The sequence below is a fragment of the Neolamprologus multifasciatus genome, chromosome 10 (genome assembly GCF_963576455.1).
Source record: "Neolamprologus multifasciatus chromosome 10, fNeoMul1.2, whole genome shotgun sequence".
Taxonomy (NCBI): Eukaryota; Metazoa; Chordata; class Actinopteri; order Cichliformes; family Cichlidae; genus Neolamprologus; species Neolamprologus multifasciatus.
In genome coordinates this window covers 13,886,371-13,913,236 of record NC_140448.1, presented here as the reverse complement: position 1 = coordinate 13,913,236, position 26,866 = coordinate 13,886,371, and the positions used below count along the sequence as shown (strand labels likewise).

The 26,866-nt window shown below is 39.1% G+C and overlaps 4 protein-coding genes across 4 annotated transcripts; 1 reads left to right on the top strand and 3 right to left on the bottom strand.

Moving 5' to 3' along the window:
* LOC146509802 (palmitoyltransferase ZDHHC20-B-like) lies at positions 1 to 6,005 on the bottom strand. The gene is made up of 12 exons (XM_085174797.1): positions 5,850 to 6,005; positions 4,740 to 4,766; positions 4,540 to 4,634; positions 4,327 to 4,447; positions 3,836 to 3,905; positions 3,486 to 3,518; positions 2,089 to 2,209; positions 1,682 to 1,814; positions 1,447 to 1,573; positions 1,115 to 1,201; positions 947 to 1,026; positions 1 to 830 (listed from the first exon to the last, which is right to left on the bottom strand). Exons 1-12 carry the CDS (start codon positions 5,965 to 5,967, stop codon positions 787 to 789), a joined length of 1,056 nt encoding a protein of 351 aa, XP_085030923.1. The 5' UTR covers positions 5,968 to 6,005; the 3' UTR covers positions 1 to 786.
* A 104-nt stretch (positions 6,006 to 6,109) lies between these two features.
* Positions 6,110 to 13,410, bottom strand: LOC146509801 (choline-phosphate cytidylyltransferase B-like). The gene is made up of 8 exons (XM_085174798.1): positions 11,760 to 13,410; positions 10,583 to 10,682; positions 10,114 to 10,230; positions 8,527 to 8,678; positions 8,342 to 8,420; positions 8,107 to 8,249; positions 7,827 to 8,015; positions 6,110 to 7,620 (listed from the first exon to the last, which is right to left on the bottom strand). Exons 1-8 carry the CDS (start codon positions 11,844 to 11,846, stop codon positions 7,384 to 7,386), a joined length of 1,104 nt encoding a protein of 367 aa, XP_085030924.1. The 5' UTR covers positions 11,847 to 13,410; the 3' UTR covers positions 6,110 to 7,383.
* Positions 13,411 to 13,525: 115 nt separating this feature from the next.
* lipia (lipase, member Ia) lies at positions 13,526 to 26,828 on the top strand. Its single transcript, XM_085174796.1, has 11 exons — positions 13,526 to 13,644; positions 13,944 to 14,022; positions 15,540 to 15,910; positions 15,984 to 16,092; positions 16,843 to 16,944; positions 17,049 to 17,138; positions 17,220 to 17,384; positions 17,538 to 17,627; positions 18,755 to 18,863; positions 18,954 to 19,139; positions 19,259 to 26,828. The coding sequence occupies exons 2-11, from the start codon at positions 13,965 to 13,967 to the stop codon at positions 19,341 to 19,343; spliced, it is 1,365 nt and encodes a 454-aa protein (XP_085030922.1). The 5' UTR covers positions 13,526 to 13,644; positions 13,944 to 13,964; the 3' UTR covers positions 19,344 to 26,828.
* LOC146509800 (uncharacterized) lies at positions 17,536 to 24,785 on the bottom strand. The gene is made up of 6 exons (XM_085175494.1): positions 24,676 to 24,785; positions 24,371 to 24,481; positions 23,906 to 24,075; positions 22,552 to 22,772; positions 22,304 to 22,367; positions 17,536 to 22,181 (listed from the first exon to the last, which is right to left on the bottom strand). The coding sequence occupies exons 1-6, from the start codon at positions 24,704 to 24,706 to the stop codon at positions 22,143 to 22,145; spliced, it is 636 nt and encodes a 211-aa protein (XP_085031620.1). The 5' UTR covers positions 24,707 to 24,785; the 3' UTR covers positions 17,536 to 22,142.
* Positions 26,829 to 26,866: the final 38 nt, after the last annotated feature.

The following is a 26,866-nucleotide window of genomic DNA, read 5'->3' as shown; positions in this document are numbered from 1 at the left end:
GCAATTACTTTATAAAACAGGACAAATTACAGATAATTATAGTGCAATGAAAAACCTACCTGATCATCTTGGAATTATGGGAGACCTGTTGGCTTTGTGTTTCAAGTATCCGGATTGAGATTAAACCATTTCAACAAGCATTAAACTGGATTTGGTCATCTAAGTTTTAGCATTTATCATCTTTATGTTTTTCCTATCAAATATATTATGAAATGAAAAATAAATATTTTAAAGTGTAAACAGAAAGACCTTCAAATATTTACAAATATGTAAACTAAATTTGAGACCATCTGATAACAGACTGCTGCTAATTGCACTGTGCTTGAAGTTCACCTTATAAGACACACACACATTATTTCGGATGAAAATCAACGTACAAACCTTTTGCTCTGCAATTAGTGATTAAGAGGTTGATTAATACTGATAAAGGATGACTCTCTAGATGAAATCTTAAACATAAAACAGACAAAGACAAACATTGGCTCCCACATTTTGGGGATTATTTGAATGTCTTTGGTTTATCTTAAAGACATCTCCTTCCCTGAATCTCTTCTGCTTCAGACTGGTGCAGTCTATGAGGTCGCTGTAGAGGCTCTTTCTACATGATAGCAATATTGTTGCTGTGCTCTTTCAAAGCACGCTGGATGAGGAATGGTCCATGTAATAAAAACAAATACAAAACATGTGGTTTGAGGCTGCATTAAAGCTTAAAATAAAGGTCTAGGATGACTCCCGTTGAGGTGATGATACTCCTGGTTTAAGGCATTGTAGTTGAGATATGTTGACCTACTGCTCCTTCTCTATTGTCACGGAGACAATCTGTCCGCCATCTAAAAGGAAACAGTGTGCACAAAAGATGTTTCAGGATGGGTTGTTTATTGAGCACAAACAAAAGCAATTAGGACACAAAAGCATGAAATTGTGAGAAAGGGCATTAGTAACATACTCATTTTCTCTTTGCTGCCATCTTCTGTGTGCTGAACATTATTGCTGAGGACATGCGGGTTAGCTTCTCCATCAGCAGGACTACAATTAAAGTCAAACAGAAATTAATTCAAAGTAAATAAAATTGAAGCCTCTGATATTAAAGATTTGAAAGAAATAGAAAACTTACCCTTTGCCATTCGGCTGGAGGACACTGTTTGCTTGCTCAGGATCTATCTGTACCAATCTGGTGACAAAGGAATGCCCATCTCCCTGACTGAAAATACAGAAAAAAAATTAATAAATCTTCACATTGTTTTGTTTTGAAATATATTTCTGACACTCCATGAAAGTAACTTTAATTAAAAAAAGCTCGATAGGTCTGTTGCATCAGCTTTTGCCCCCTCATTTTGACTCTGTGATCCATTTTGTTAGTGACCATTTATGGAACTTATCGGATGATCCATTTTTAGTGACAAAGCATATCACATGAGAGTAGACTCACCTTGAGAGTAGACTCACCTTGAGAAAACAGGGAAAAACCAGTGCTTTGCCTGGTCTCCAAACACCTCAGCTACATTTCTGCTAAATCCCAGAGAAAACCCACTTTTATCCGGCCCATTTGTGAAAAAAGGAGCCCTAAAAGCCTCTAAAAATGGAGGGAAAAAAACCCAAACAAAAAACGACAAGAGTTAGCCAGTGGTGATTTTTGTAGAAGTGGAATTAAACAAAGTATGTATTTATAGTATTAATTTACCTATAGTGGTCCTGTTCTTTCCCACGAGCCACAGATGGTATCCGAGAAGTGACACGATGCTGATGAAGAACAAGGCCGCCACAAAGAACAGAAACAAGATATGGAATTTGGCGTGGGTGTCAGGCAGCTGTTTCTTTAGAATGAAGGGAAAAAACAAAACACTTTTAGCCGAGTCAAATTATGTGGAAAATGAAACAAATTGATACTACTTTGTTTCCTCAGTACAACAAAGTCTTGCATGGAAATAAAATACTGTTTCACTGCTGGACTATGTGACAGGACCCACTGTCTTGTGTAAAGTGTGCTGCAGAGAATCCCCTAAAAATAGCAACAGGTTGATACTGATACACGTGGTGTTCACACCACTAAATGTCATGCAAATACCATGAGGAGGTTCATGTACTTACGGTCCAGAATTTGATGAAATACTGGATGACTGTTGCACAAATCACTACACAGTAGAGTGACGCATAGGACAAAAACAGGACAAAGTACTTGTAGTTTGAGAATCCAACACAGTTATTCACCCTGAAAGAAGATGACACCACAACAACAGGAAGGAGAAGAAAAAAAAGAAAAAGAAAGGGGTGCTGAATAACATTATGACAATAGCCATGGAACATATAGCTGAGATTATGTATGCATGTATGTATGTCCATCTTTTTTTCCTCCCCCAATTTCTCCTAGTGGACCCAACCTTTGCATAAACATTGCCCAGGGCACTGTGATGTGCCAACATCTATATGAGTTATACAAATACTTTATACAAACCCAGTAATCAAATATTTGCACATTTGACTGTTTTATTAAGCACCAAATCTCAAATTAGACTGTTGTGTCACAATACAACATATCATAGAGTCATACCATAATGATCATAGAGTATGTATATTCAGTGTTGGGGAGTAACAGAATACATGTACCACCGTTACGCATTTAAAATACAAAATATGAGTAACTGTATTACATTACAGTTACCGTTTAATAGGTGATATTCAAAATACAGTTACTTTGTTGAAATGAATGAATTACACGGCGGTATTTTCCTGTTTCATAAGGCTATGCCCTCTCTATTTTGGGTTTCCACGCTGGTGGAAAGAGTTGAAAAGTACGAGTTGTAAATATAATAATAACCACTGCAGCAAAAAAGAGTGGGTGACAAGCCCCGTTGTAAGTAAGCCATTAAGACTTGACTGTACACTGTATTCCTTCGAAACAATAAGTTGGAGCAGCCTTTCAACACCTCTCTGTCTCTCGCTAGCAAAGTTGACCCAGACAACAAAGTAAAGCTAGTTTTCGCCACGAGCCTGACGTATTAGCCAGAGGTCCCTTTACGGTTCGGAGCCACAGACCTGTTTTATATACGCGCGGAATAGTTTCTATACGAGATCGCTGAAAAAAGTGCAGCCTTACATGTCCACCCTACTGTTACTCATTTTATATTAAGATTTAAAAATCTAGTTGGTATTGGAATTGGTTTGGCGAATAACCTTCAGTAAAGGTAATAAATCACACAGCAAAAGGACATTCATGTAGTTGTAAAAAGCACGATAATATATTAAGTAATCCAAAGTATTCAGAATACGTTACACTCATTGAGTAACGGAATATGTTACAAAATACATTTTGGGGCATGTATTCTGTAATCTGTAGTGGAATACATTTTAAAAGTAACCTTCCCAACACTGTGTATATGATAGTATTTGATAGTAATAGTAACAACAGTAATAAGACTAATGTTCAATTAATGTTCAAGAATTTAAACAAAGCAGTTTAATTGCAAAGTAAAAACAGAATATCATACCAGGGGCAGTGATGGTCCATTTTCAGCACACACCTTGGAAAAAAAATAAAATAAAATAAACAAGAAGCAAAATGTGCATCCTATCAGTACCATCCAGTAGATACCAACATATTGATCTTTTCACTGACCCAGTAAACAAAAACACCACATTTGATAAACCCTTAAGATATTAGTTTTCCACTAAAAAAACTTTACTAAAAAACAAAAACAAACAAAAACCATTTGAAATTATTCTGTAACGTTTCGTGAATTTCTATTGCCAGAAGAAGAAACTACCCTAGGGTGGATGTTTTAAGAAGATCTTATTCAGGAATGTGTTGATAAAGTGTGGACACTTAGAGAGGACTCACATTTCACAGGTTGAGCAGTGATGGCAGCGATCAGGCTTGATTACCTGACAGAAGTCGCAGTATCTGATGGCTAGAGAGAGAGCAAAAAAAGAAATTAACTGTATACCTGCTGGATATTCTTAAAGCACATTCGTTAAATCCCCCTGTGAATCCAAGCGGGTCACATCCTGACTTTTAATTAGCAGGGGAGCCAGAAGAGAAAGCAAGGTGCACCTGAGTCTAATTAACCCTCCTGGCACAAGCTTTTCCGTAAACACAGCACAGACAAGCCTAGTATGTATTAAACTGAGAAACAACCAGAGAAGATATGTGATTGTCATTTGTAATGCTTTTGCAATGTTGATGGCTGATGATGAAAACTTTTGTGCACTTCCTCTTTTTTCAGAGCAACATTTTGCTAAGAGTTTTCCCTGATGGTGTGTGTTGAAGCGACAACTGGGAATTAAAAAAACAAAGCACAGTCACTTACTACACTGTATCTAAAGCCATACCTCCTCCAGCTGTGCGTGTGTACACGGGTAAATTCCTCGCCACTTTCTTCAGGATCTCTTGTTGGGCCTCAGCTCGCTCTTCTCTCTCATACAGCTCCTTCTCTGCCCTGGGTAGACTGAACTGACAACAGAAAAAGAAAAGTGTTCAGTGATCAGTGTTTTGTTTATTTCCTCTCTTCTGCTAAGTGACGAGTGTGACAGAAGCAAACTTACTGCTTTTGAGGGATTGGCTGGTTTGGACCAGATAGTTTTCCAGTAAGCCCATATGAACATGGCGAGGAAAATGTGAAAGATAACCAAGTAGCTGACTGTTGTAGAAAAAAGAAAAGAAGGATCCTTAGCGGGAGAGAAATAACAGCATCAAATATGAGTGAGTGAGTGAGTGAGTGAGTGTGTGTGAGGGCAATACTTACTTCGTTCAGCATTATTTGGGATTGTATCTATAGGAAGAAGGTAAAGTATATGTGTATATATTAGTTAGGAGTAATACATGACTACACATCCCCCACTTCTCTTTCTCTTCCTCACACCATGTTGCAGCAGCCTGGCACGGCCAGCAGTGACCCACCCACAACAGAGAGCTTTGTTTAAGCATCAGCAGGGATGTCCCTGTCCTGACCACAGTCGCAACACAGAGACATGCTGATACTGGTCTCATCAGCTCCCGCCTGAATCAAACTATTTAACTTAGTGTCTGTGTGTGGGAGCAGCACAAATCACACAACACACAACTTATTAAAAACTGCTTAAAAATAGCATAAACACTTAGGACTTACTCAGGAACGCGCCAAATAAATTATGTTTACTAGAATTCAAATTACAATTACAGAATCCACTGCTGGAAGTTAAATGTGCAAAACGGGTACAAACAAATACAAATCAAATTTCCTCTTTTTTCTCCTGAAACGATAAGTTGTTAAAATTTAATATTGAAAAATCTTTTTTTTTTAACTGCTCAAAATATGTTTAATCACAGATAAATACACACTAATAGCATCAAAAAGTCACGGACTAGATTTTAAAGCTGGCTCGGAAGCACCTCATTTATTGACACCCCCAAAACTATATAAAATAACAACAACAACAATACTACTAATAATAATAATAGCAGCTAGTAAATATATCTAGTAAACTCAGAAAGTTTTAATATGATTAAGCAACACACAAACGACACAAACCCTTTCACAGTCACTCCACTTTTTTATTTTTATGATATCCGTTATTTGACGCATTACGTCTGCCCTAATGGAGTGATTAATTATTAACGGAGAAAAGTATTTCCTCTCACTGGTGGGGAAGAAAAAAGTAGACAAACGAAGCTGTCATGAAAAAAAAAACAATTTATGTAAAACGTTTCCATGAAAAGGAGAGACAGAAATATGTGTTAATATTCGCCAAACGTTTCATCGCATTACGGAGTGTGAAGCCAGATTTTAAATCTTCAACTAGCTTATCAAAGTTTCAAACCCTGTCACTGTCAACGCACGCGGCCGCTAAACGTTTATAAAGGTGAGCGCACTTACAGACACACAGCTCGACAACGTAGGCGTAATAGGACCAGCCGACGACCAGGTTAATAAACAGGACAGGTACCCAATTCAGAGCCCGTTTACAGCACCTTAGCGCGTGAGAGGGCGCCATCTTTAATCCGTGTTTGACATTAGCTGACGGTGACGTCACAACCACGGCTTTTAAATGGTCCAGCCAAAGATGCATTAGGATCAAGATACTTCACGGCAGTGCAAGCGACGAGGAACGGGACGTGGATGTTTTAGTTGTTCAAAAAGTGCAATTTAAGTATATTTTTAACGCACCGTTCGTAATCATTCCTCTCAGCAGAGAAACAATCATAATAAAACACAGTGGCAGCTAAAGTTGAGGTTTTCTTAGGGCGTATTGAAGCATGTCAGCCTGTTAACCCGCAACAGCGGAAATTATGACTCTCACAATCTTTGGTTAGTTAGTTTCCTCGTGATATGCTCAGACTTTTGTATTTATGAGTAAGAATATGTTGAAAATAAACAAAAAACAAGCAATTTTAGGCTACTCATTAGGTTTAGTAAACCAGAAAAAAGTCAAACAGAATAGGTCAAAGGTTTCATTTGTTTGTTCATTTATTATTTTGTCCAGCTGGGGGCAGAGAAACACAATGCTATGTGAAGTTGTGGAGCACAGTTAACCATTGTTTTGGAGCTCGGTGTCTGTCCACCTGTTTGCAATTAAGTAATTTTAGTCTCCACTCCTAATTTGCTAGATGCCTTAATTGTCTTTCTATTTTTTAGTTTTATTTTTTCGCTTGGTGCTAGCTGGACAAGACGGGTGTGTGAATAAGAGGGAGGCGGGAGTTTAAATACCTGGGGTTAGCCATTCAAAGCAATGGACAGTGCACAAAAGATCTGAAGAAGCGAATGTTGGTGAATGCTATTATCCTGTCTTTTTCCCCTCACCCCCTAGGGTGCCCCTCCCTGATCGTTTTTCTACCGGAGGTTTCTTCCTGTTAAAAGGGTTTTTCATTCGTAATGTTGCTAAATGCTCGCTCATAGAGGCTTGTTTGATTGTTAAGGTTTTTTACTTCTTATTTACTTTTTACTTCGGGAGAGTGATAAGAAGGAAATTGTTAAATAAATATATTCTGTGACTGACCTCTTTTATTTCTGTAAAACTGCTTAAACCTTTATTTATTAAGTCATCTTTACACCATCATGAAATTGTCTTAGGTTGCCAATACAAAGCAAATGTTTCAGTGTAGTACATTACAGTTTTAGGTGGAGAACACTCAAGATTTTTATTTTTTTGAAGATGAGCATGTGCTCCATTACATTTAGTGTTGTATGAAAGAAACACAAATGATACAAGATGACATCCAAACAAAATTTTAATGTCGTTTTTCTTTTCTTTTCTGTACACACACATTATGTACATGACGTTGGACTTAAATACACCCCTAATAAATTAAATATTTTCATTTTTAGTTGCTAGTTATAATTAATAGCCTCCTTTCAGAACATTTTCTTCCAAATGAATGGCAAATAGACTGCAAGAGGACAAATGAGGAGCTCATTGTGCGTGCTTGCTGTTTATAGAGGCAACTTTCTGTGACGAGCGTGAACGTCTCCCCTTTTTAGTTGAAGAGTGGGAAGATGGAGAGGAAGGTGGGGAGGCAGTTGCAGAAGAGGGGGTGGAGTCAGAAGAAACTGAGCGTCTTCTGGTGGGACTGCTGCTTGGTGAGCCATGGGGCGAAGAGTAGGGTGACAGGGCCTGGAGCATACGGCCACTTCTCTCCTGAATTGCATGCTAGACAAGGGCAGACACAGATCAGATTTTCACTGTGTGTAATGCTATGTTCTGTTGCAGTGATTTAAAGAATGCCTCTTGTGATTCAATTTATGAAGACATGCTTGTTTTTGCTCACACACAGACTTTTTTCTAGTTAAGAAGACTGAAATTAAATCTTGTGCTACAGTTAGTGTCTGATGTTTTTACGGTAAAAGTGAACATACCCATGCTCCATCTGGTCCAAAAAGCTCCAGAAAGTTGCCAATGAATTCCCGTGACTTCTCTTCCCATTTGTGGATGAGGTCCTGGCTCTTCTCTTCCACCCTGTAGACAAAATGTTTCGACTTTTCCTCCACGGTACGGACTGTCTCTTTCATCTTGTCCACTTGGTTCTGGAGCCGGTACTTTTTCTCCTGAAATAAAGTAAGGTGCATTTGTGTCTAATTTTGTATTTACAGCTTGTTTTTCCTTTTAAGTTCGATTAAAAATGAAATATTTTCTTACTTTAATGAAGCCAACATTTAGTTCACGGGCTGTGTAGCCTCTTTGCAGGTTGCGTCTGACATACATGTCGTAATTACGAACGATACGAGTGATCAGATCGGATGTGGAGATGCCCTCCGTCCTCTGAGTGGCCACAAACATTCCTGACATGAACACACAAATACTTTAAATATGTGCAATTAATTATAAGAAAGAAGACAACTAGAATTTATTTTAACGTTGCATGAATCTCCACCTGCTTCCTTGATGTGTTTGTAGACGTCCTCTGATCCAGCGGAGGTGTAAGGTATATCATCATGGGCCACAAAGTCAATCTATGAATGCAACAGAACGGTCTACAGACAGTTTGGACACCGTATAGCTTTAACACTTTATGACATTATAGGAAGCTGTGTTTAAAGTTACTGTGTGACCTTTGACCTTATGTTTCTTGAGGAATTCTGGTGTAAGACTCCAGGGAGCATCCCGCACTACCTCGTCAACGTAACGGCAGTGCCTGAGGGCTTCGTAGCGTTCGTCCTCTGTCATTACCGTATAGCCCTTAAACTGGTGAGTGAGTTCATCGCTGCACACTAGGAACACAGAGATTTTCAGTGCTTGCCTCCTTCCTGATTTCTTTTACTTTTTTTTCCATATTTGCCACACTGACATGTTTCAGATCATCAAACTAATTTTATACTGGACAAGTTAACCTGAGTAAATACAAAATGCAGTTTTTAAATGATGTTTTCGTTTATTAATGGTAAAAAGCTATCCGACCTTACCTGGCCCTGTGTGAAGAAGTCATTTTTCCATAAACAATGAATCAATGAAACATTAAGATCAGTCTTTCGCTGTGGAGGAATTTGGGTCCACTGTTCTTTGCAGAATTGTTTGAATTCGGCCACACTGGAGGATTTTCTACCATGAATGGCCTGTTAAACGTTACGCCACAGTAGATTTAAGTTCGAACTTTGACTAGGTCAGTCCAAAACCTCCATTTTGGTTTTTTTTAGCCATACAGACGTGGACTTACTGGATTGTTTCGGATCACTGTCCTACTGCATAACCTAAGTGAGCTTCGGGAAACAAACTAATAGATGGACATTCTCCTTCAGATAGCTGAAGAAGAAACTGATAGCAGAGAGCAGAATTCAGGGTTCCTTCAAGTCTTCCAGGTAGGTCATGAAGCAGCAAAGCAGCCCTAGACCATCACACTACCACTACCATGTGTTGATGTTCTTTTTATGAAATTGTTAGTTTCATGTCTCATGTAACAAGACTCAAACCTTCCAAAAAGTTCAAGATTTCCTTTGTCAGTGCACAGATATTTCTCCAAAAGTCTTGGGGATCATCACAATGTGAGATGAACCTTTGTTTTGTTTTTGGTCAGCAGTGGTTTTTTTACCCTCTCAAGGTCTCTTTTTTATTGCTGAATCATGAACTCTGACCTTAAGCCTTGACCCTGCACTTCCCTAGATGTTGTTCTGGGGTCTTTTGTGACCTCCTGGAGGAGTTGTTGATCTTCACTTCAGAGTAATTTTGGTATGCTGGACACTCCTAGGAAGAGCAACTGCTTTTCTGAGTTTTCTCTATTTGTGTATAATGGCTCTCACAGTGGTTCACTGAAGTCCCAAAGCTTTAGAAACGGCTTTGTAAATCTTTCCATACTGATACTTCAGTTTTTCACTAGTTAGTCACACTTACTTTAAGATTTAACAAGGGAAGTATTTTTCACACACGATCAGGAAGGTTTGGAGAATGTTTTTCACTTACTGAATAAAATCATCATTTAATAACTGCATTTATATTTATTCGAGTTGTCTTTGTTTTATATTAAAATTACTTTGATGACCTGAAACATGTGAGTGTGACACATATGCGAAAAAAGGAGGCAAATGCTTTTTCACTGCAGTGTACACGTGACTCTTTGGAGGCCTTCTGTGTCTATTTTCATGACCCTGAAGGTTAAAGAGTGTTACTTTGTGCGTGCGTTACTGTGGCGAGTGAATGAAAGGCATACTTTACCTCCTACTATAAGATGAGTGTTTGGGAACACATTCTTTGCCTGCATCAGAGCTCGAGCATGTCCCGAATGGAAAAGATCAAAGATTCCATCAGCGTAGACTCTCACGGGGCGGTTAGCTAAACATGAAGGGTGGTCTTTAAATGCAGTCATGTCATGACACAAAACTGGAGCAGTTTACATTTTTGCTGTTACAAATATGGAATTCTAATGACACAGTGATGCTTTTAATTGTTAGTTAATCATTATTTTGCTGATTTGTCACTCAGTCAGATTCACAGCTGTGATCAAACCCTGAATCATCAAAATAACTGGCAGTTATGTAACAATGCTGATAATGAAATCACTTTTTTAATAACTGATATCAGATAATTACAGCACATCAAAACATCTTGAGTTAACTTTTCTTTTCCGAATTATCTTCCCTGTGTATTCAGAATTTTTTTAAAAAAAGGTGGTGATAAGTGCAACCTGGTGTCCCCCTCCGTGCTTGAGCAATGGTGAGCTTGTCATGTGGGATATCAGATTTAAAACCTGTAGACTTGGCAAAATCTGCTGGCCCCCGTGGAGTCTGAACACAAAGACCAGATGGAGACATTCAGATACAGTTGGTGCAAAAAGTCATCTGTTCTCAAAATCATTGAAATTTTACAGGTCGCCAGAATACATTATATGACACAAAACTATGTGTAATTACTGACGAAACATGTTCCCTCTTGCTTCATTCCTAACTGCTCGTTTTTCAAGTTTATCCAATCTCTTGCACGTGTTCAGACTTCTGCCCAGAAGTGGATGTTATTGGTACAGTCATGTTGCATTTGATAAACACCGGGGTTCATAAAAACAGAAACTGTAAGACAGTATACAGGAACACCTTAGAAAATTAAAGCATTTAAGTGAATTACTTATAATAGAAATATATGAGATGTGGTGAGTTTGCAGGTTGTGCCTCCTCTCTGTATAATAACTTCAAGGTAGTTTTTTTTTTTTTTTACCAATTTTAGCACATGGATGTTCAAAGATGCTATAGACTTTGTGTTGCATGCGTGCCCACCTTTATCCTTTGGTGTGCTGAAAGATATACTTTAAACTCTTGATCTCTTTTTAAGTGTCTTTTGCTCTTTGAGTTGTGTTCAAATATATGATTGGTTAGTATACCAGTGCAAAATATTAATTTGACCTTGTAAACATTAGCAACATGCTCCTATGCTTCTTAATTTTTGTCTTGTATTCTGATCTTAGCCTTCATGGCTTATACACATACTGACGCACAAGCCAGCATATTTCCACATCGGACATAAATGTAAGAATTAAAATTCGAATAAATAATTATTGTTTTCGTGTTAAGTCTTTAATTCCTTTTGACATTAATTATTGCTACTGCAGACATGAGTCATGCTGTTCCACGGAGTTGATCGGTTAACTTATCCCAGTCATATAACCACAGTGGAAAAGATTTCCTCAGTAATATTCAAAGCATGTTAAATAATAATGCAGTATAAGGCAGAGATATACCTCACTTCATTGTGACCTCCAAATATATTCACAAAAACAAAATAAGAGGGGATCTCGTGGGGCTCCCTGTTGTTTATTATTTGAAAAACAGTGTGCAGTTGGTTCTCTTTGCTAATGACAGAAGCAGGCTTACCCTGCGAGGGCCTCCTCTTTGATTGTGCGCGGCAGCCTGTTGATGGTGCTGTCCATTACCGCCACGGCCTCGTCTCCTACGAGCCATCTGGGATGTTTTTTTGTCAGCCAACAATAACACTGCACAAGCCTGCTGCTCCTCTCAGTCAGCCCTACTACTGCAAGGGAAGGATCTCTAAAGCTGTGTGTCTGTTGAAGTATACATCCTATCACCCTGCCTGACCCTGATGACAGGATAACATAGCGGGCAAAGTTCAGGCCACAGTGGTAAAGGCATTCAGAAATGTAGATTGCATTTGCAATCAATGCTGAGCTTGTAAAGATTTTCCCTTTATTTGTGCGGTGGCAGCAGCAGCATGATCCAGTGAGTGTTGATCCACTGAAAGTCCAGCTCTTTAACATTTTAGTACACATCTGTAAAAAATATGCTTGCTTTATTTTTTTTTTTTACCATTTTTCAAAATTTTATTCCTTACATTTTAACATAAAGAATAGAGGCTGCACACGTAACACTGTAATTTTTTCTGAGAAAGCCATTCAAAATCAACTATGAAGCTGTAATGGGAGGTCAGATACTACCAGCCTTTGGAACCAAACACAGGGGACAGTGAGTCCCGGCATTTCTCAGAGTTGTTAAAAGTTAGCCACAGTGGCAGAAATCTGTGTATATCTTAAAATCAATACCATCCTGTCTTTCTTGTGCATTATAGCACATAATGCACATCCTGGTTTTGACATCAACTCATTCAGCTTTTTGGTGCTGAAGTGTTTCCCTATGTAACACACACATACACGACGAAGCTGCACACGAAACATTATTTTCTACACAAACATAAATAAAACTAAGACTTTTCAGGGAGGCTAGCTGCTAAAAAAATGTTTTAGCCAGTCAGTGACTCTGTCTACTCTGTTTCAGTTCAAGTATATGAAAAACACTGACTAGTGTGATTACATAACTTTTCATTTAGTGCTAACATCTGGTCAAAGTTTCAGTTTGTCTAGCAGGATACTTTTATGACTAATATTAGTCATAATATTTGCCTTTTTTCAATTAACTCTGCTCTCTTTAGTTTCACTTTAACTTTGAGCGGAGCTGTTTTTGAGTAAATGCAATGATTTTGTACAAAACACATTTTAAAAGTAATGCACCTAGCGCTAAGCACTGGTGCGTCTAAACCAATCTTGCCAGAACACCCAAAGAGATAACAAGGCTGAAAGTCTTGTTATCTCTTTGGGTGTGTGTCATGTTCAGGAGATACCACAGATATGCAGTGATCTATATCTTTGTAATGTTTGTAAGGTATTTAGGACTTTATCAAAAGGTCCAAATTATTTATTGTAGAACTATTTTTCTAAAGAGGAAACTTTGAGTCAAATAGTCGGTCACAGAGTGGATGATCAGCTCATACATATGTCTGCTTATATCCGCAATAAAGTGTTGGGAAATCTTTAACTGCTTTATGGAGGTGAGCTCATAATGAACAACTGGCCTTGGTTTTCCAGAAGTGACTTATGGAAAATCCCTTGAACATGTTTCACTTTCATTGTTATTCCTCCCTGATAGATCGCAGCACTTTGAAAAACAAATGCTATTTTTTTTGGTTCCAGATCAGAATAATCTCAGTCAGCAACAAGCATAACCGGTGTGATCACACAGGAAGGGGGAGCGATTTCATGGAAATTTCTCACCTGTGAACACAATGACCTGGGGTAAGGGGTGTGGTTATCTATGCGAAAGCATGCTGGGCGGGAGCATTGCTGTGCTGGAGCATTGCTGTGCTGTTCTTCTCACTTCCTGAACTGAAGGCCTCCAAATATGTGGAGGTACAAACACAGGATAACCTAACACTCAGGAGCTTTGACACACACGTTACCCTGCATTGAAGGTAAGACTCTGATTACAATAAAAACATTTCATATTCTTACATTCTTTGGAGAAAGGCAGAACCTGTACTATACAAAAGGCGTGCTCTATAAATCACCAGTCTCAGGGTGTTCAAAAAGCAAAGACATATTTTTCTGCTCTTATCTGACTCCTGTTTGGTAGATGAGTAACCAGTTAAGGATACGGTGTAAAGTATTAGAGAAAGAGAACCGTCTGTTTTGTTTGTGTGGTTATATTATGAACAGGATAATGTTTGAAATGTCTTTTTATGTAATAGTCTGACTGATTAATCTATTTCAGTTTAAAGTGCCCGTGTAAAGCATGCTCCTGTGGCAGTATCTGATAACCTTTCTGCTGGTTACTGTTCAAATATGCAAAGGTAGGAAACAAATCATGAAAATGTAAATGGCTTTCTTTACATATCAGCGGTGTGTGTGTGTGTGTGTGTGTGTGTGTGTGTCTGTACAGTGTTTGCACACACGTACAGCTGTGGTCACAAAACATATGACAAAAATGTATCACAAGTTTTCAGTCAAGCAGCATTTGAGGAAATGCTGTTTCTTGGAATTAGTTAAGGGTCCTCTTCTAATTTTACTGTAAGCGGAGTCACTGCTGATGTGCGACTGTTACTGAAAAACACATTTCTGTACTTTTCTTTTCATCTTAGTAAATAACCATCCTGTCAGTGATAAAATCTTTAAACGATCTAATAGTCTAGATATCATTTCAAGTTCTTACAAAGTCCGTGTCTAAAATATGCATTTGCTTAGCAGTAGATAGTTACATGTACAGAGGTGTGTCCTGAGCTTGGGTGCTGTAAGTTTCAGTGAGTTAGTGCGAAATGAAAACTTGTAATGAGGAACAATGAACTACACCCTGAAACCAGTAGTACTGATGTCACAAGATGACATCAGCACAATGTTGGTTTGAGATATTATACAAACACGCTTTCGGCACTAAGTGATCACAAAAAAATGGTTTGCATGCTTTAGTCACACTGATGTTAAATCTCTTACGAGAAACATGTGGCCAAGGTAGCAGTGATACAAATTCAAAACCCGTTAAAAATGCAGTATTAAAAGACAAGATCTACAACAGCAACAATATCTATGCTGGTCAGATCCATAAAGGTCCCACAAGTTACATGAGACATACACTGGATATGAGGAATGGAAGTAGTCACTGTGATGTCAGGTTTGAGGCCTTGATTTTGGGGTTCTGCCCTGTTTTAAATCATTTGTTCACAATGAAGCAAGCAGCAGTATTTAACCGGTAACTCCTCCAAAAGGCTCCAACACTGAGTCAATGAATTCATTGACTCATCCAATTCATTGACTTGACTCAGCATAAATGAATGTTTGCGAGTCAATTGAGGATCAATTACTGTTGCATTTCATATTAAATAAATACATCCTCTGTACAGGTGAATAAGAGAATTGGTTATAGAGATCTAAACCAACTTTTATTAACAGATTGTATTTTCGCCATAAAGTTTGTCATTTTAACACTGGAGTCTGGGTGGATTCACTTAAAGCCTCAAGTGAGCAGTGCAGGTCATGCTGAATCTGTGGCTTGATTGTTCAGAGATGTTAGGGCAGCAAATCGAGGGCCTGCTCAGTTAGCCAGGCGGTTTGATTGTTGTGGCTGATCAGTGTGTTGTGGTAGAGTAGGTGTTTAAAAACCTTTAAAATGTACTGCAAGTACAGGGTGTCAGAATAACGGGCTATATATATATATACTGTATATGACACATGCCTCTCAAGAGGGCATAAAGTTTAGACGTATAGTATTTAGATGTTGTGCAATCTTTCCCATGCAATGTCTGCAGAGATCAATTACATAATATCTTATTTACCTGAATGCATCTGTCTTGTTTTGTTTTTTATCTCTTACCAGCTGAGAAATGCGATGACTTTACTGATCTGAATCTTGGTCACTCAATCATTGGTACCAGCCTCAAAGTTCGGTTGTTGCTATACACTAGATTAAATGGGACATGTGGTATCCTCATGTCCCACACTGACCTGTCTGCCTACCCCCAATTTAACGCGTCAAAACCGACCACCTTCATCATTCATGGGTATCGGCCCACTGGATCTCCACCGAAATGGCTCAACAAGCTCACTGAGCGTCTGCTGGTCAGGAAAGACATAAACGTTATAGTGGTAGACTGGAACTACGGTGCTGCGAATCTGAATTATTGGGAAGCAGTGAAGAACACACGCAAAGTAGCATCCAACATCACAGCTTTGATTAACATGTTGCAGGTATGGCAAGTTGTCTGATTTCAAATGTCAGAGTGTGTAGTGTCTAGCGATACTAAAACTGATAATTTTTCAGGAGCACGGAGCCAATCTGAGCTCCATCCACATGATTGGTGTCAGTCTAGGAGCTCACATATCAGGCTTTACGGGCGCTAACTTGAAGGGAGAAATTGGAAGAATAACAGGTAAGAGTGGCACTTACATTGACATCACTTCCACTTTCTGATATAGAATTAAAACCTGAAGTGGTATTTTTACTTGTTTTAAATCCCTCTAAAACAGGCCAATAGTAAAGTGAGCCTAATTTATGTTTCAGGTCTTAAGAACAATCTTATTTGACTCAATCTAAAGGAGAAGAAAACTTCTTAAGAACTTGTCCCATTGAGAAGTTTGCATGATGTTTGGAAACTGACGTGCTTAAGGGTGACATTTTGTTGTGGCTCTTGACTGAGCTTTTAATTCCTAGATTTCCAACTTTAGAAGTCACTAATAGCAAAAGGAGATAAAGCCACTGTTGCTAAAGGGTTTAATAAAAGTTGCAGAGTGTATAAACAATGTGTTATTTGTCATTTTTTGAGTTGTGGCGTCAAAGGAACATACCATGCTTCGGGTTTTGCCTGGGTTGGAGTCGCCATGAAAAAAGCGGCACGGTTTTGGTAAAATCCTTGAGGAGAGATGACGTTCAAAGATCACGCTAATTCTCTGGAGGCTCACTGAGAACATCTGGTTTAAAACAGCAGGGAAAAACTGTCACATGGAAAAAAAGATATGTGGAAAAAAATGAGAAAATGAGACAGCTATGAAGGTCAGCTGGGATAAGCGCTCGTCCTGGGTGTTGTCGGAATATTTAAGTGAGGTCAACATTCTGTTTTCTAGTGTTGTGTTTAGGACTGAATTTCAAGCTCGACTGATGTTTTCTAATGTGATGTTTGCAGCACTGGATCCTGCTGGGCCAGGGTTCAGAGGCCAAAACCCAGAGGACCGACTGGACTCTTCAGATGCACAGTTTGTGGATGCCTTGCACACGGACATGGATTGTCAGTCAATCACCTTATTTATTATTATGAAGAATTTCTTTTCTTTACACAAAACAGGCATACACGTTGTGTATATGTGTCAATTTTTTATTGTTATATTACAGTGCTGGGTTTCAGGGAACCTTTAGGTCACATTGATTTCTACGCCAATGGAGGAGCAGACCAACCCGGCTGCCCAAAGACTATTTTCTCAGGTAAGATCAGTAAGTTTAGGAAACTTTTGGTATAAAGAACTGAACTTTATGTTAACAATTTACTTTCTTATCCCTGAAAAGGACAGTATTTTAAATGTGACCACCGGAGATCGGTGTACCTCTTCGCTGACTCTATAAATGCCACATGTACCAGCAGGACCTACCCCTGCTCGTCCTATAAAGACTTTCTGGATGGCAAATGCTTAACCTGCAGTCAGTTTGGTAATGCTGGATGTCCTATTTTAGGTTGGTGATGAAAAACACACAGATTAAATTTTTTGTCAACTAACAGGCAGTTACGAAAATCCAAATATTCACATTTTGCCAGTTTGTATTTTATTTCTTTAGATTTTACTTTGTATTATTCAGCACTGACACAGGTGTTTTAACCTAACCCAGGTTATGGCGTCATAAAATGGAAAGACATCCTGCTGGAACAGAACCAAACAAAGGCCTACTTCAAAACAAACGGAAAATCTCCATACTGCAGTGAGTAACAGTTTACTAATGATCACAGTAAGCTATAAAAAAAATCCTTAATTTCAATACAGCATACAATCTGATTGTCAGCCTGCACTGCCACCTAGTGGTAGAACTATACTTTTCTCAATGGTTTAACACATTTTAATGTGCCACTTTATTAGGTACACCTGTTCAACTTGTTATTAAAGCAAATATTTAATTAGTCAATCACATGATAGCATCTCGGTGCATTTAGTACATTTTCCAGAGGTCAGAGTAGAATGACCAGGCTGATTTGAGCTGTTAGGAAAGCAACAGTAACCACTCTTTACAAATAAAGGTATGCAGAAAAGCATCTCTGAATTCACAACATGTCAGACCAAATGGGCCACAGCAACAGAATCAGAAAGTCTTGCTCCTATCAGCTAAGAAAACGAAACTGTGTTTAAAGTGTGCACAGGTCCACCAAAATTAGACAAATGAAGATTGGAAACACATTACCAGGTCTCAGGAGTGTCGTTGTCTGCTGTGAGATTTGGCATAAACAACATGATAATATTGATCTTTCCTGCCTTATTTTTGAGATATCCCAGATTGTGCTGGTGTAATGGTGTGTGGGATATCTTCTTGGCACACTTTGGAGCCCATATTATGAACTAAGCATCATTTGAGTGTCACAGTCTACCTGATTATTGTTGCTGACCATCGATGTCCATCCCTTTATCACCACTGCTTCCAGCAAGATAACACGCTGTGTCAAAAAGCTCAAATCATCACAAACTAGTTTCTTGAGTATGACATTTAGTCCACTCTTCTCAAAGGGCATCCACAGTCACCAGATCTCAATCCAACAAAGCACCTTTGGGATGTGGTGGAACGAAAGTTTTATATCCTTAATGTGCAGTTGAAAAATCTGCTGTAACTGTGTTTTGCTGTCATGTTAATGTGGACCAAAATCTCAGAGGAACGTTTCCAGCACCTTGTTGATTCTATGCCATGAGGAATTTATTATTTTTTTTTATAAAAAATTTAAATGAACAGTTATGTTTATAACCCTTGAAATGGGGAATGAGCCAGAGAAGCAAGACAGGTTAAGTGTGTTTTATAGTTCAAAACAAAAGACTTGAATTAAAAAATGTCATGTCTTTGCACAGTGACAAACTACAGGATGGATGTGGTGATATGGAACAAGGATGTGCAGTGGGGATACTTGACTGTTAAACTTCATGGCGATGGTAAACAAGCACAGGCAACCATTGACCAGTAAGTCTCCTCTGCATATATAGCCAAGACTTGTCTTTATCTCCATGTTACTACCTTCTCTAACTAATGTATTTTTCCCCCTCATATTAGTAAATCCTTAAATTTCAAGAAGTTCACAGACACCGAGCTGTTGGCTGCGTTTGACAAAGACATTCAGTGGGTGGAAAAGGTGTCTGTTAAATTCTCCACTGGGAATGTATTGCAGCCCAAACGTAAGCTCAGAATTCTCCGAATCCGTCTCAAAAACCTGGAACCTAAAGGGAATAAAGCACAGGGGTATGCTAAAATTTTACCTTTAAGAAATGACACGCAGCATCAGCTGGTTTCTTTGTTGAAGCACTTCTTATATCTCCCAGCTGTAGATTTCCCGACGTGTCTGGTTTTTCCCCTCACAGGTCTCTGTGTCGATATGACGTCCTTCTCGAGGAGAACAAAGAGGTCACCTTCAGGCCAATTCCCTGTGAAGAATCCAACTTCTGAGGGGGAAAGAAATTGCATAACATTTCACTGCATGTATGGAGAGAGATTCGGCTGATTCAACAGTTCTTCCAGTATTGTTCATGAAAAGACCAAGACTGCTAAAACAAAACAATAACACAATGTTGCCTCACAGTAAGAAGTAGAGATGGCACGATACCACTTTTTTTATGTCCGATACCGATACCGATATCATAAATTTGGATATCTGCCGATACCGATATGAATCCGATATAGTGTGTTTTTTAATCAGTAAAACTGTTTTTTTTAATATCTTGCTGCTTTTTGTATAAGTTCATACTCAAGTTAAAAAACAAGAACAACAATAAAGCTATTCTGTTATACCTGTATGTAAAAAAAACAAAAAAAAAACAACAAAAAAAAACACAAAAACACAAAAAAAACAAAAAAAAAAAAACACACTGCACCCAAAATATTTCATAAATCAGCAACACTGATCAATCTAATAAAGTTAAACCTACTCCATCCTCCCTATTCTGGTATTTTAAAGAGTACTTAGCAGAAATATTAAGCAACCTAACTAATAGGGTTGCAAACTCCCAGCAAAAGAAAATAGGGAACCACCCTCTTCCTCATGATGCTTAATCAATGTAATCAACTTTAATTTGATGCAGGGTGAAAAAAATTCACAGAAATAAATTATTTTTTAAGAATAATTAAATAGATTCAACATCTTTCTTCAACAGAATTGCAGACTGCACAGATGGTACCTTCCCAAAGGAAAAAGTACTACTACTAAAAAGTACTAGGGTATATTAGACTTAACAGTTACTATATACAGTAATGGACTTCTATACATTTTACATCAGATTAAAACTTTGGGTGTAAGATTCAGATAATTATTAAATAATTAAAAGCTAGATATTTTAAATGAGAATAAGAAAGAAAAGTATGTCTTTGTGCCCCCTTTTGCCTGTTCATGCCCTATCGGCCCCCCTGGCTAAACTTTGCTAGATCCGCCCCTGCACAGTTACCAGCCGTCAGCTGCATAGAAAAAGATCCTGGTCTAGAAAGTAATATTAAATAAATTCTAACAACAGCTTATCAAGCTTAATAGTGCTGCTGTTGTTCAGCCGCTGGTTTCCTCTTTCTGGTGAGAAGTGGGCCAAAAACAAAGAAGAGAGACAGACTTGCGACAAAAAAGCCAATTAGCTGATCTTTAAGCAGTTTCACGATTGAAGTAGCAGCAGGAGAGAGAGAGAAGAGGCAGTTGCTCTATATATCGGTTGTTAAGCTTAACGCGGGAATGCTTTACAAACATTCAGAGATGAACTTACACCACTTGCTTACTTCTCTCTGAGATAACTTCCTCGGAGATGAAATGTTTGCTAGCAGGCTACAAATACACACAGCCGCTCTATCACGTGACCACACTGCTCCGAAGTGCTACGGCTCGCCATGTCGCCAAGTTTTGTGAGGTGCTTTTTTGATATTTAATGGATCGGATTACATTTTTTATTTCTCTCCGATATCCGATCCAGTAATTTAGGTCAGTATCGGACCGATACCGATACGTAATATCGGATCGGTCCATCTCTAGTAAGAAGGTCTATGTTTGAGCCAACTGGCTCGCTGGGACTTTTCTGTGCAGTTTGCACTGTCCCACAGTCATTTGGGGGTTGGGTTAACTGGTGATTGAGTCTAAGTTGGGTGTCGGTGTAACTTTGAGCGTGGACGGTTGTCCGTCCCTATTGTTAGTGCGATAGACTGGTGATTTGTCCAGGGTGTACCCTACAGCTGGGATAGGCCCCCTGCACCTTTGAACTGGATAAGTGGAAGATGGATGACTAGACCAGTAATGTGAATTAGACAGATTATCTGTCACAAATGAGTGAAAAAATACTAACATATTTACCTTTTTTGATAGAAAAGTAGGGCTGTCAACGTTAACGCGCCATCACGATTAACGCGATTAATTTTTTTTAACGCATTTCACTCATCTGCTGCGCTCCAGATGGGTTAATTGCGTTAAAATTTTTAATCGCATTAGTCGTGATGACGGATTAATCCACGTTAACCCGTTAACGTTGACAGCCACTGTAGAACACATAATGTACGACTGATAGATTTTATTCACTTTAGGCAATGGCCTTTGTTTTTGTTTTTTGTTGCTTGTCTTTGCTTTTACTCCTGTTTACTTTTTTATGCCAATATAAATTTTCAACATACATATATCAGTAGTAACTATATTTATTTTTTAATAAACACACAATGCACATCAGCACCCAGTAAATTTACATTCTTTGTGCAATCAGAAAGAAAACAAGTGCTATTTTTTTTTTCTTTTTACAAGCCTAAAATCTGTGTGCTCATCCATATTACATTATTATAAACAAACTCTTTAGTCTCTGTAAATGAACTGCTGCTTGTCATTTCTCATCCTTTTCTCTCTTGGAGTCACTGTCACAATGGATAAAAATGCAGTTCAATTATGCCGTAGTACATATTACCACCAATCATTGTCTTAATGGACGATGAAAAGTGAAATCTCCTGGAAAACTCAAAATGTGAGATTACAGTTCCCCGGCAAGAATGTTTATGAATGCCTTTGGTGACGTGACGAGAAAAAAACAAGATGTTTGATGTTTAACTGCGCCGGTCGTCTCCAGAGGGAAAGGACAGTTTGCTGCAGCCTCCGTCTTTATGTCTGCTTCCATCTTTGCACTTTCACCAGTGACTCAGTAAAAATATTAAGCCCTCTGGGACAGCCCATTCAGCAGTCCAAAAAGAAACGGTAAATCAGAAATCTGATGAATCTGATGAAAGAATAGTCGTCTTTGCTCATTTAGACATGTGCTTCTTCATTCGCTGAATTTCCATCTAAAACAGAAAAAACAATTAATTTTGAAAAAAATCAAATCATGATAAATCTTCCGACCTTGAAGTGTTTACGCCCATTGAAATACGATGTTACTAAATTTTATTATCCTCGGCCACTTTACCTGTAACGTTAAGCGAATCCTTTTCTCCTCATCCAGCTCATTCATCAGCAGTTTGATTTCTTTGCTGGAATAACACAGTATTGTTAAATTAGCACAGCAAAAACCTGACTGAAACTACAGTTGGTTGGTACTGATTCTGGGCTGGGAGTGTCAAATGCCCTCCAGAGTGAGGATGAGCAGGTAAACAGAAAACTGTGCAGATGTCTACAACTTATAGCTAATGTGCAATTAGGGAAAGACAGCCATACTTGTGCTGAGTCTTCATCTGTTCAAACTGGCCCTTCAGGTCTCTCAGCTCTGTCTGCAGTTGTTCCAGGTTTGGCGAGGCGTGCCCTTCTGGATTTCTGCTGGGCTGTGAGTTGATGCCTGCAGGCGGAGCTGGGTGCAGCACAGCAGAGATAGCCTTTGGCAGGAGAGAGGAGAAAGACTCTGTGGACACAGTTTTGGTTTCTAATGCCTGTGGAAAACACAAAAGAAATATAAGAAGTTGTCATTTACTGCAGTTTAACAGCTGTGGATTGTACGAGCTGTAGCATTTTATTTAATACACTGCTCGAAAAAATAAATAAAAATGAAAGTAACACTTTGAAAACACATCAGATCTCAATGGGAGGGGAAAAAAACTGTGCTGATATTTCTACTGATATAGACTGCATGATGAATGATGATGCCACATCGTGAAATAGAAATAAAAATGATCAACCTACAAAGGGCCGAATTCAAAGACACTCTGAAAATCAAAGTGTGGTGTGCTGTGGGATCTTCTCTGGAGGAGGAACTGTCTGTATTTTCTCAACACATTGTGAAACACCACGAGGAACCCACAGGAACACTGCACCAACATAGGGTCTGACAATCCAAGGACTTTATCCTGATAACTAACGGCTGTCAGGGTGCTGCTATCTAGCCTGAAGACGTCTGTGTGCCCCTCCATGGATATGCCTCCCCAGACCTCCTTGACCCACCACCAAACCCGTCATGCTGAACTACAGGCAGAATAGCGTTCTCCACAGCTTCTCCAGGCCCTTTCACGTCTTTCTCACACTCAGGGTGAGCCTGCTCTCATCTGTGAAAAGCACAGTGATGGACCTGCCAATTCTGGTATTCTAAGGCAAATACCAGTCGGCTCCATGGAGGACGTTGGGCCCTCAGGCCAGCCTCATGAATCAGTTTAATTGTTTTCTCAGAGACATTCACACCAGTGGCCTGCTGGAGGTCATGTTGTAGCGCTGGCAGTGCTCATCCTGTTCCTCTTTGCACAGATGATCAGATACGGTCCTGCTGATGGGTTAAGGACCTTCTACGCTCCTTTCCAGGTCTCCTAGAGTAACTGCCTGTTTCCTGAAAATCTCCGTGCTCTTGAGGACTGTGCTGGGAGACACAGCAAGCCTCCTGGCAATGCATATATTGATGTGCTTCCTGGAGCAGTTAGACTACCTGTGCAATCTATGTAGTGTCCAGGTGTCGTCTCGTGCTACTGGTAGTGACAGTAACCCTAGGCAAATGCAAAACTAGAAGTTTAATTATCTTGATGCTATGCTCTGATTAAAAAGTGTTAATTTCATTCAGTTTTTGAGCAGTGCACTTCAGCGGGATGGATCCATTCTGAGTTGTTTGTTGAGTTCCTTCTGGCAGCGAATTCTTTACTTCACTCTGGGTTTTCTTTCGTTCCTCCTCCATCATGAGTGTTACCTGTAAAATAAAGTCTAGTTTGAGACGTCTGATAAGTAAAATACATTTATGGTGACATGTTTTTCTAGCTGTTGGTGTTTCTTAGTCCCCGAAGATTATTTTCAACACGATTACAAAAAAGGGGACCGATTCACTACAGGGCAAGTACCTTTTAACTTTGTTTTAAGTAAGGAGTCAAAGTAGATATCTTCTGCGTCTCTACTTGTCTCTCTCTGTGTGTATGGGGCAGCTCAGAAAAGTTAAATTTATCCCAAGGACAGAGTGACACAAGCAGACCACACCACACACTCTTTTCAAACACAGCACCAAGCTATAAACAAACTGGACGATTAAGAAATGGAATGGCTTGGCTTGTAGATGGCTTTCATTAAAAATGTATACTTCCCAGAGTCCGAAGCTCTGACTGTAACCTCTCATCTACAGCATGAGCTGCGTGCTCATTCAGCTTCTCCGTGATAGACACAACTGACACAAACTCCTCAGTGTCTTTGAGAGAAATGGAGATTACATGTTAAAACACACCTCGCAGAGCTTGGAAGTCACTGAATGGTCATTCTTAGACATCTCGCTCCTTCTTTTGCACATTTTCAAAGTCTAGATTAACATTCTGCCTCAGACATGCAGCATCCGAGCACAGTAGCATTTCAATACATGTAACAAACAATAGTTGCAAGGCTTACCGGGAATGAGGGCTGAACTATAGCTGCCCATCGTGACAGAGAAGAATACAGTGAAAGACAGAAAAACCCTGCAGTGCCCTTAAGTCTACATCTACAAATGACAAATGGGAGCAAGTCAGTGGGACACAATCAACAGAAACCTGTCAGCTCAGTGCAGTCTCACACCATGCTGCTTCTTTAAGAGATCTGTGCTCTTTGTCATGAATCAGCCCAGCAGCAGAAGTATTTCTTTATCAGTGAGTGTGAGAGAGACTAAATGTGTAAGAGCAGAGGCAGCTGTTTCTCTCATGCCACAGCAGTGAACTAATGTGCAACACATGCTGGAGCCAGTGCAGAGTAGGGAGCACAGTGACAGATTAGTAAACATAGTAAACCAATTACCAGATTATTGTCAGTTAAAGCCACGATCCGGAGCGCACGCTCACCTTGTTTTTCCAGCTTCGCCGCTGAGATAAAGCAGCATCTGCGGTAACCTGACACCACCCATTGTAATCCACAGTGGTCTGCAGAGTATGCTGCGATGAAGAGTGGTGCTGTCCGGTCTAAGTTTAGAGCAGAGCCCCCCCCCCCCCCCATTTTGCTCCCAAATATCAGCGGGGCACAGCAAAGGGCGTCACAGACTGACGGCTGACAGTTGTTTAAACGGACAAACGATGCAAAAAAACAAAAAATCTAGAAGGTTGACGACTTCAGTTTAATTCTCACAAGCTGTTTCAAAACAGTCGTCAAAGGGTGAGCACGCTAGAGAGGCATATCCACCTAAGGTTTGCAATAATGTCTTCATAAAAGGACATTCTTGTGAATGAGTTAGTAAAACGGTGAGTAAAAAAAAATAAAGAGAGGAAACAGAAGAGTTTCCAAACTCCCTCTACACACATTCACACTACTCGCATAACACAACAACAGACTGTCCTCCTGTCACAGTTCCAGAGATCATCTGTTGTTGAATGCTTGAAAGCATTCATGTTGTTGAAAGAGAAAGATATGTCTTCAGCTTAGGTTTAAAAAGTGACCTCAAGCAAGCATCAAGCTGTCTGGGGTCACTTTGGAGGTCATTCCAAAGTGTCGGTGCCACAAGATGAAAGCCATGACCCCCTTTTTGTACACCTTTCAGCTGTGGGATGGGTCAGGAGTGAATAGGTTACAGACCTTGAGAATCTTGAGGGAGTATATGTACACATGCATTTCTACCAAGACCATTTAAAGCTTGAAACACAAGTACGATCACTTTACTTTGTAAGAGACGGAGCCGGTGCAGGACTGCTAACACTGGAGTAATGCGATCTCTTTTTTTTTTTGTCGCAGTTCGTAGTCTGGCTGCAGCATTTTTAGAATAGTTGTAAGAGATGATTCACTAGTTGTTTACAATGCTGCAGTCTAGGGGTAACAAAGGCACACATGGCTTTCTCTAGATCTGATGGACCTCTGGAAAAATTAGTATGAAAATTGTTCTGAGGTGGAAAAAACTGCTTCAGGACATGGCATTTGTCAAATTTGAAATATTTCAAAGATTTTTATTCGGTTTTAATAAAAGGAGTTAATGAAGACTAATTAACCTTCCAGCTCTCGGCTACACGCTGCATGATAAGTATCACGCAGTAATCATACTATGGGTTCACAGGCATGTTATAATTTGAATAACATTTTAAATAGGCTCTAAAGATGCCTAATGACTGTAATTTCACAGTGCCCCAACTTTAAAAGATGTACAATATTTAGCAGCTAATATCAGTAATATTTAACTATTTACATTAACATTTTAAGTGAAAATAATAAAGCCTATCAAATGTACAGCTTTAGGAAATGTGAAGATTTTGAACTTTTTACTGTATTTTCATTAGCTTTTCCTATCAATAAAGACCCCCAACCCCCATTGCCACTCAAACTTCACCAAGGTACAAGAACACTTTCTGTGAATTACTAAAATAAACCTCAGAGAAAATAACTCTTTTACTCAGTGTGATTGTTTTTAATGTGGCTCTTAATTTGATCTGTTATTGTGTATTCTTTACGTTTGTACGGGATATTGTATGTTTTAAATGTTATATACTTATGTGGTACATGTATTTTGACTTTTGTTGCCAGGTCTCTCTTGGAAATGAGATTTTTAACCTAGATAAATAAAGGACTAATACAAAAAACAAAAAAAAACACTTATTTTCTAAATGTATAATTACAGGATAGTCTGTAT

Coding starts and splice junctions, on each gene's coding strand:
- LOC146509802 (XM_085174797.1), bottom strand. CDS start 5,967: ATGGCGCCCTCTCACGCGCTAAGGTGCTGTAAACGGGCTCTGAATTGG. Junction 4,767..5,849: donor CGTTGTCGAGCTGTGTGTCT/GTAAGTGCGCTC, acceptor TTCTTCCTATAG/ATACAATCCCAAATAATGCT. Junction 1,815..2,088: donor ATTTCATCAAATTCTGGACC/GTAAGTACATGA, acceptor TTCATTCTAAAG/AAACAGCTGCCTGACACCCA.
- LOC146509801 (XM_085174798.1), bottom strand. CDS start 11,846: ATGGCTCGTAGGAGACGAGGCCGTGGCGGTAATGGACAGCACCATCAA. Junction 10,683..11,759: donor AAAGAGGAGGCCCTCGCAGG/GTAAGCCTGCTT, acceptor CTTTGTGTTCAG/ACTCCACGGGGGCCAGCAGA. Junction 10,231..10,582: donor AGCACGGAGGGGGACACCAG/GTTGCACTTATC, acceptor CTTCATGTTTAG/CTAACCGCCCCGTGAGAGTC.
- lipia (XM_085174796.1), top strand. CDS start 13,965: ATGCTCCTGTGGCAGTATCTGATAACCTTTCTGCTGGTTACTGTTCAA. Junction 16,093..16,842: donor AGAAATTGGAAGAATAACAG/GTAAGAGTGGCA, acceptor TGATGTTTGCAG/CACTGGATCCTGCTGGGCCA. Junction 16,945..17,048: donor CTTGCACACGGACATGGATT/GTCAGTCAATCA, acceptor GTTATATTACAG/TGCTGGGTTTCAGGGAACCT.
- LOC146509800 (XM_085175494.1), bottom strand. CDS start 24,706: ATGGGCAGCTATAGTTCAGCCCTCATTCCCG. Junction 22,773..23,905: donor CTCAACAAACAACTCAGAAT/GGATCCATCCCG, acceptor ATATTTCTTTTG/TGTTTTCCACAGGCATTAGA. Junction 22,368..22,551: donor CAGATGAAGACTCAGCACAA/GTATGGCTGTCT, acceptor GTGTTATTCCAG/CAAAGAAATCAAACTGCTGA.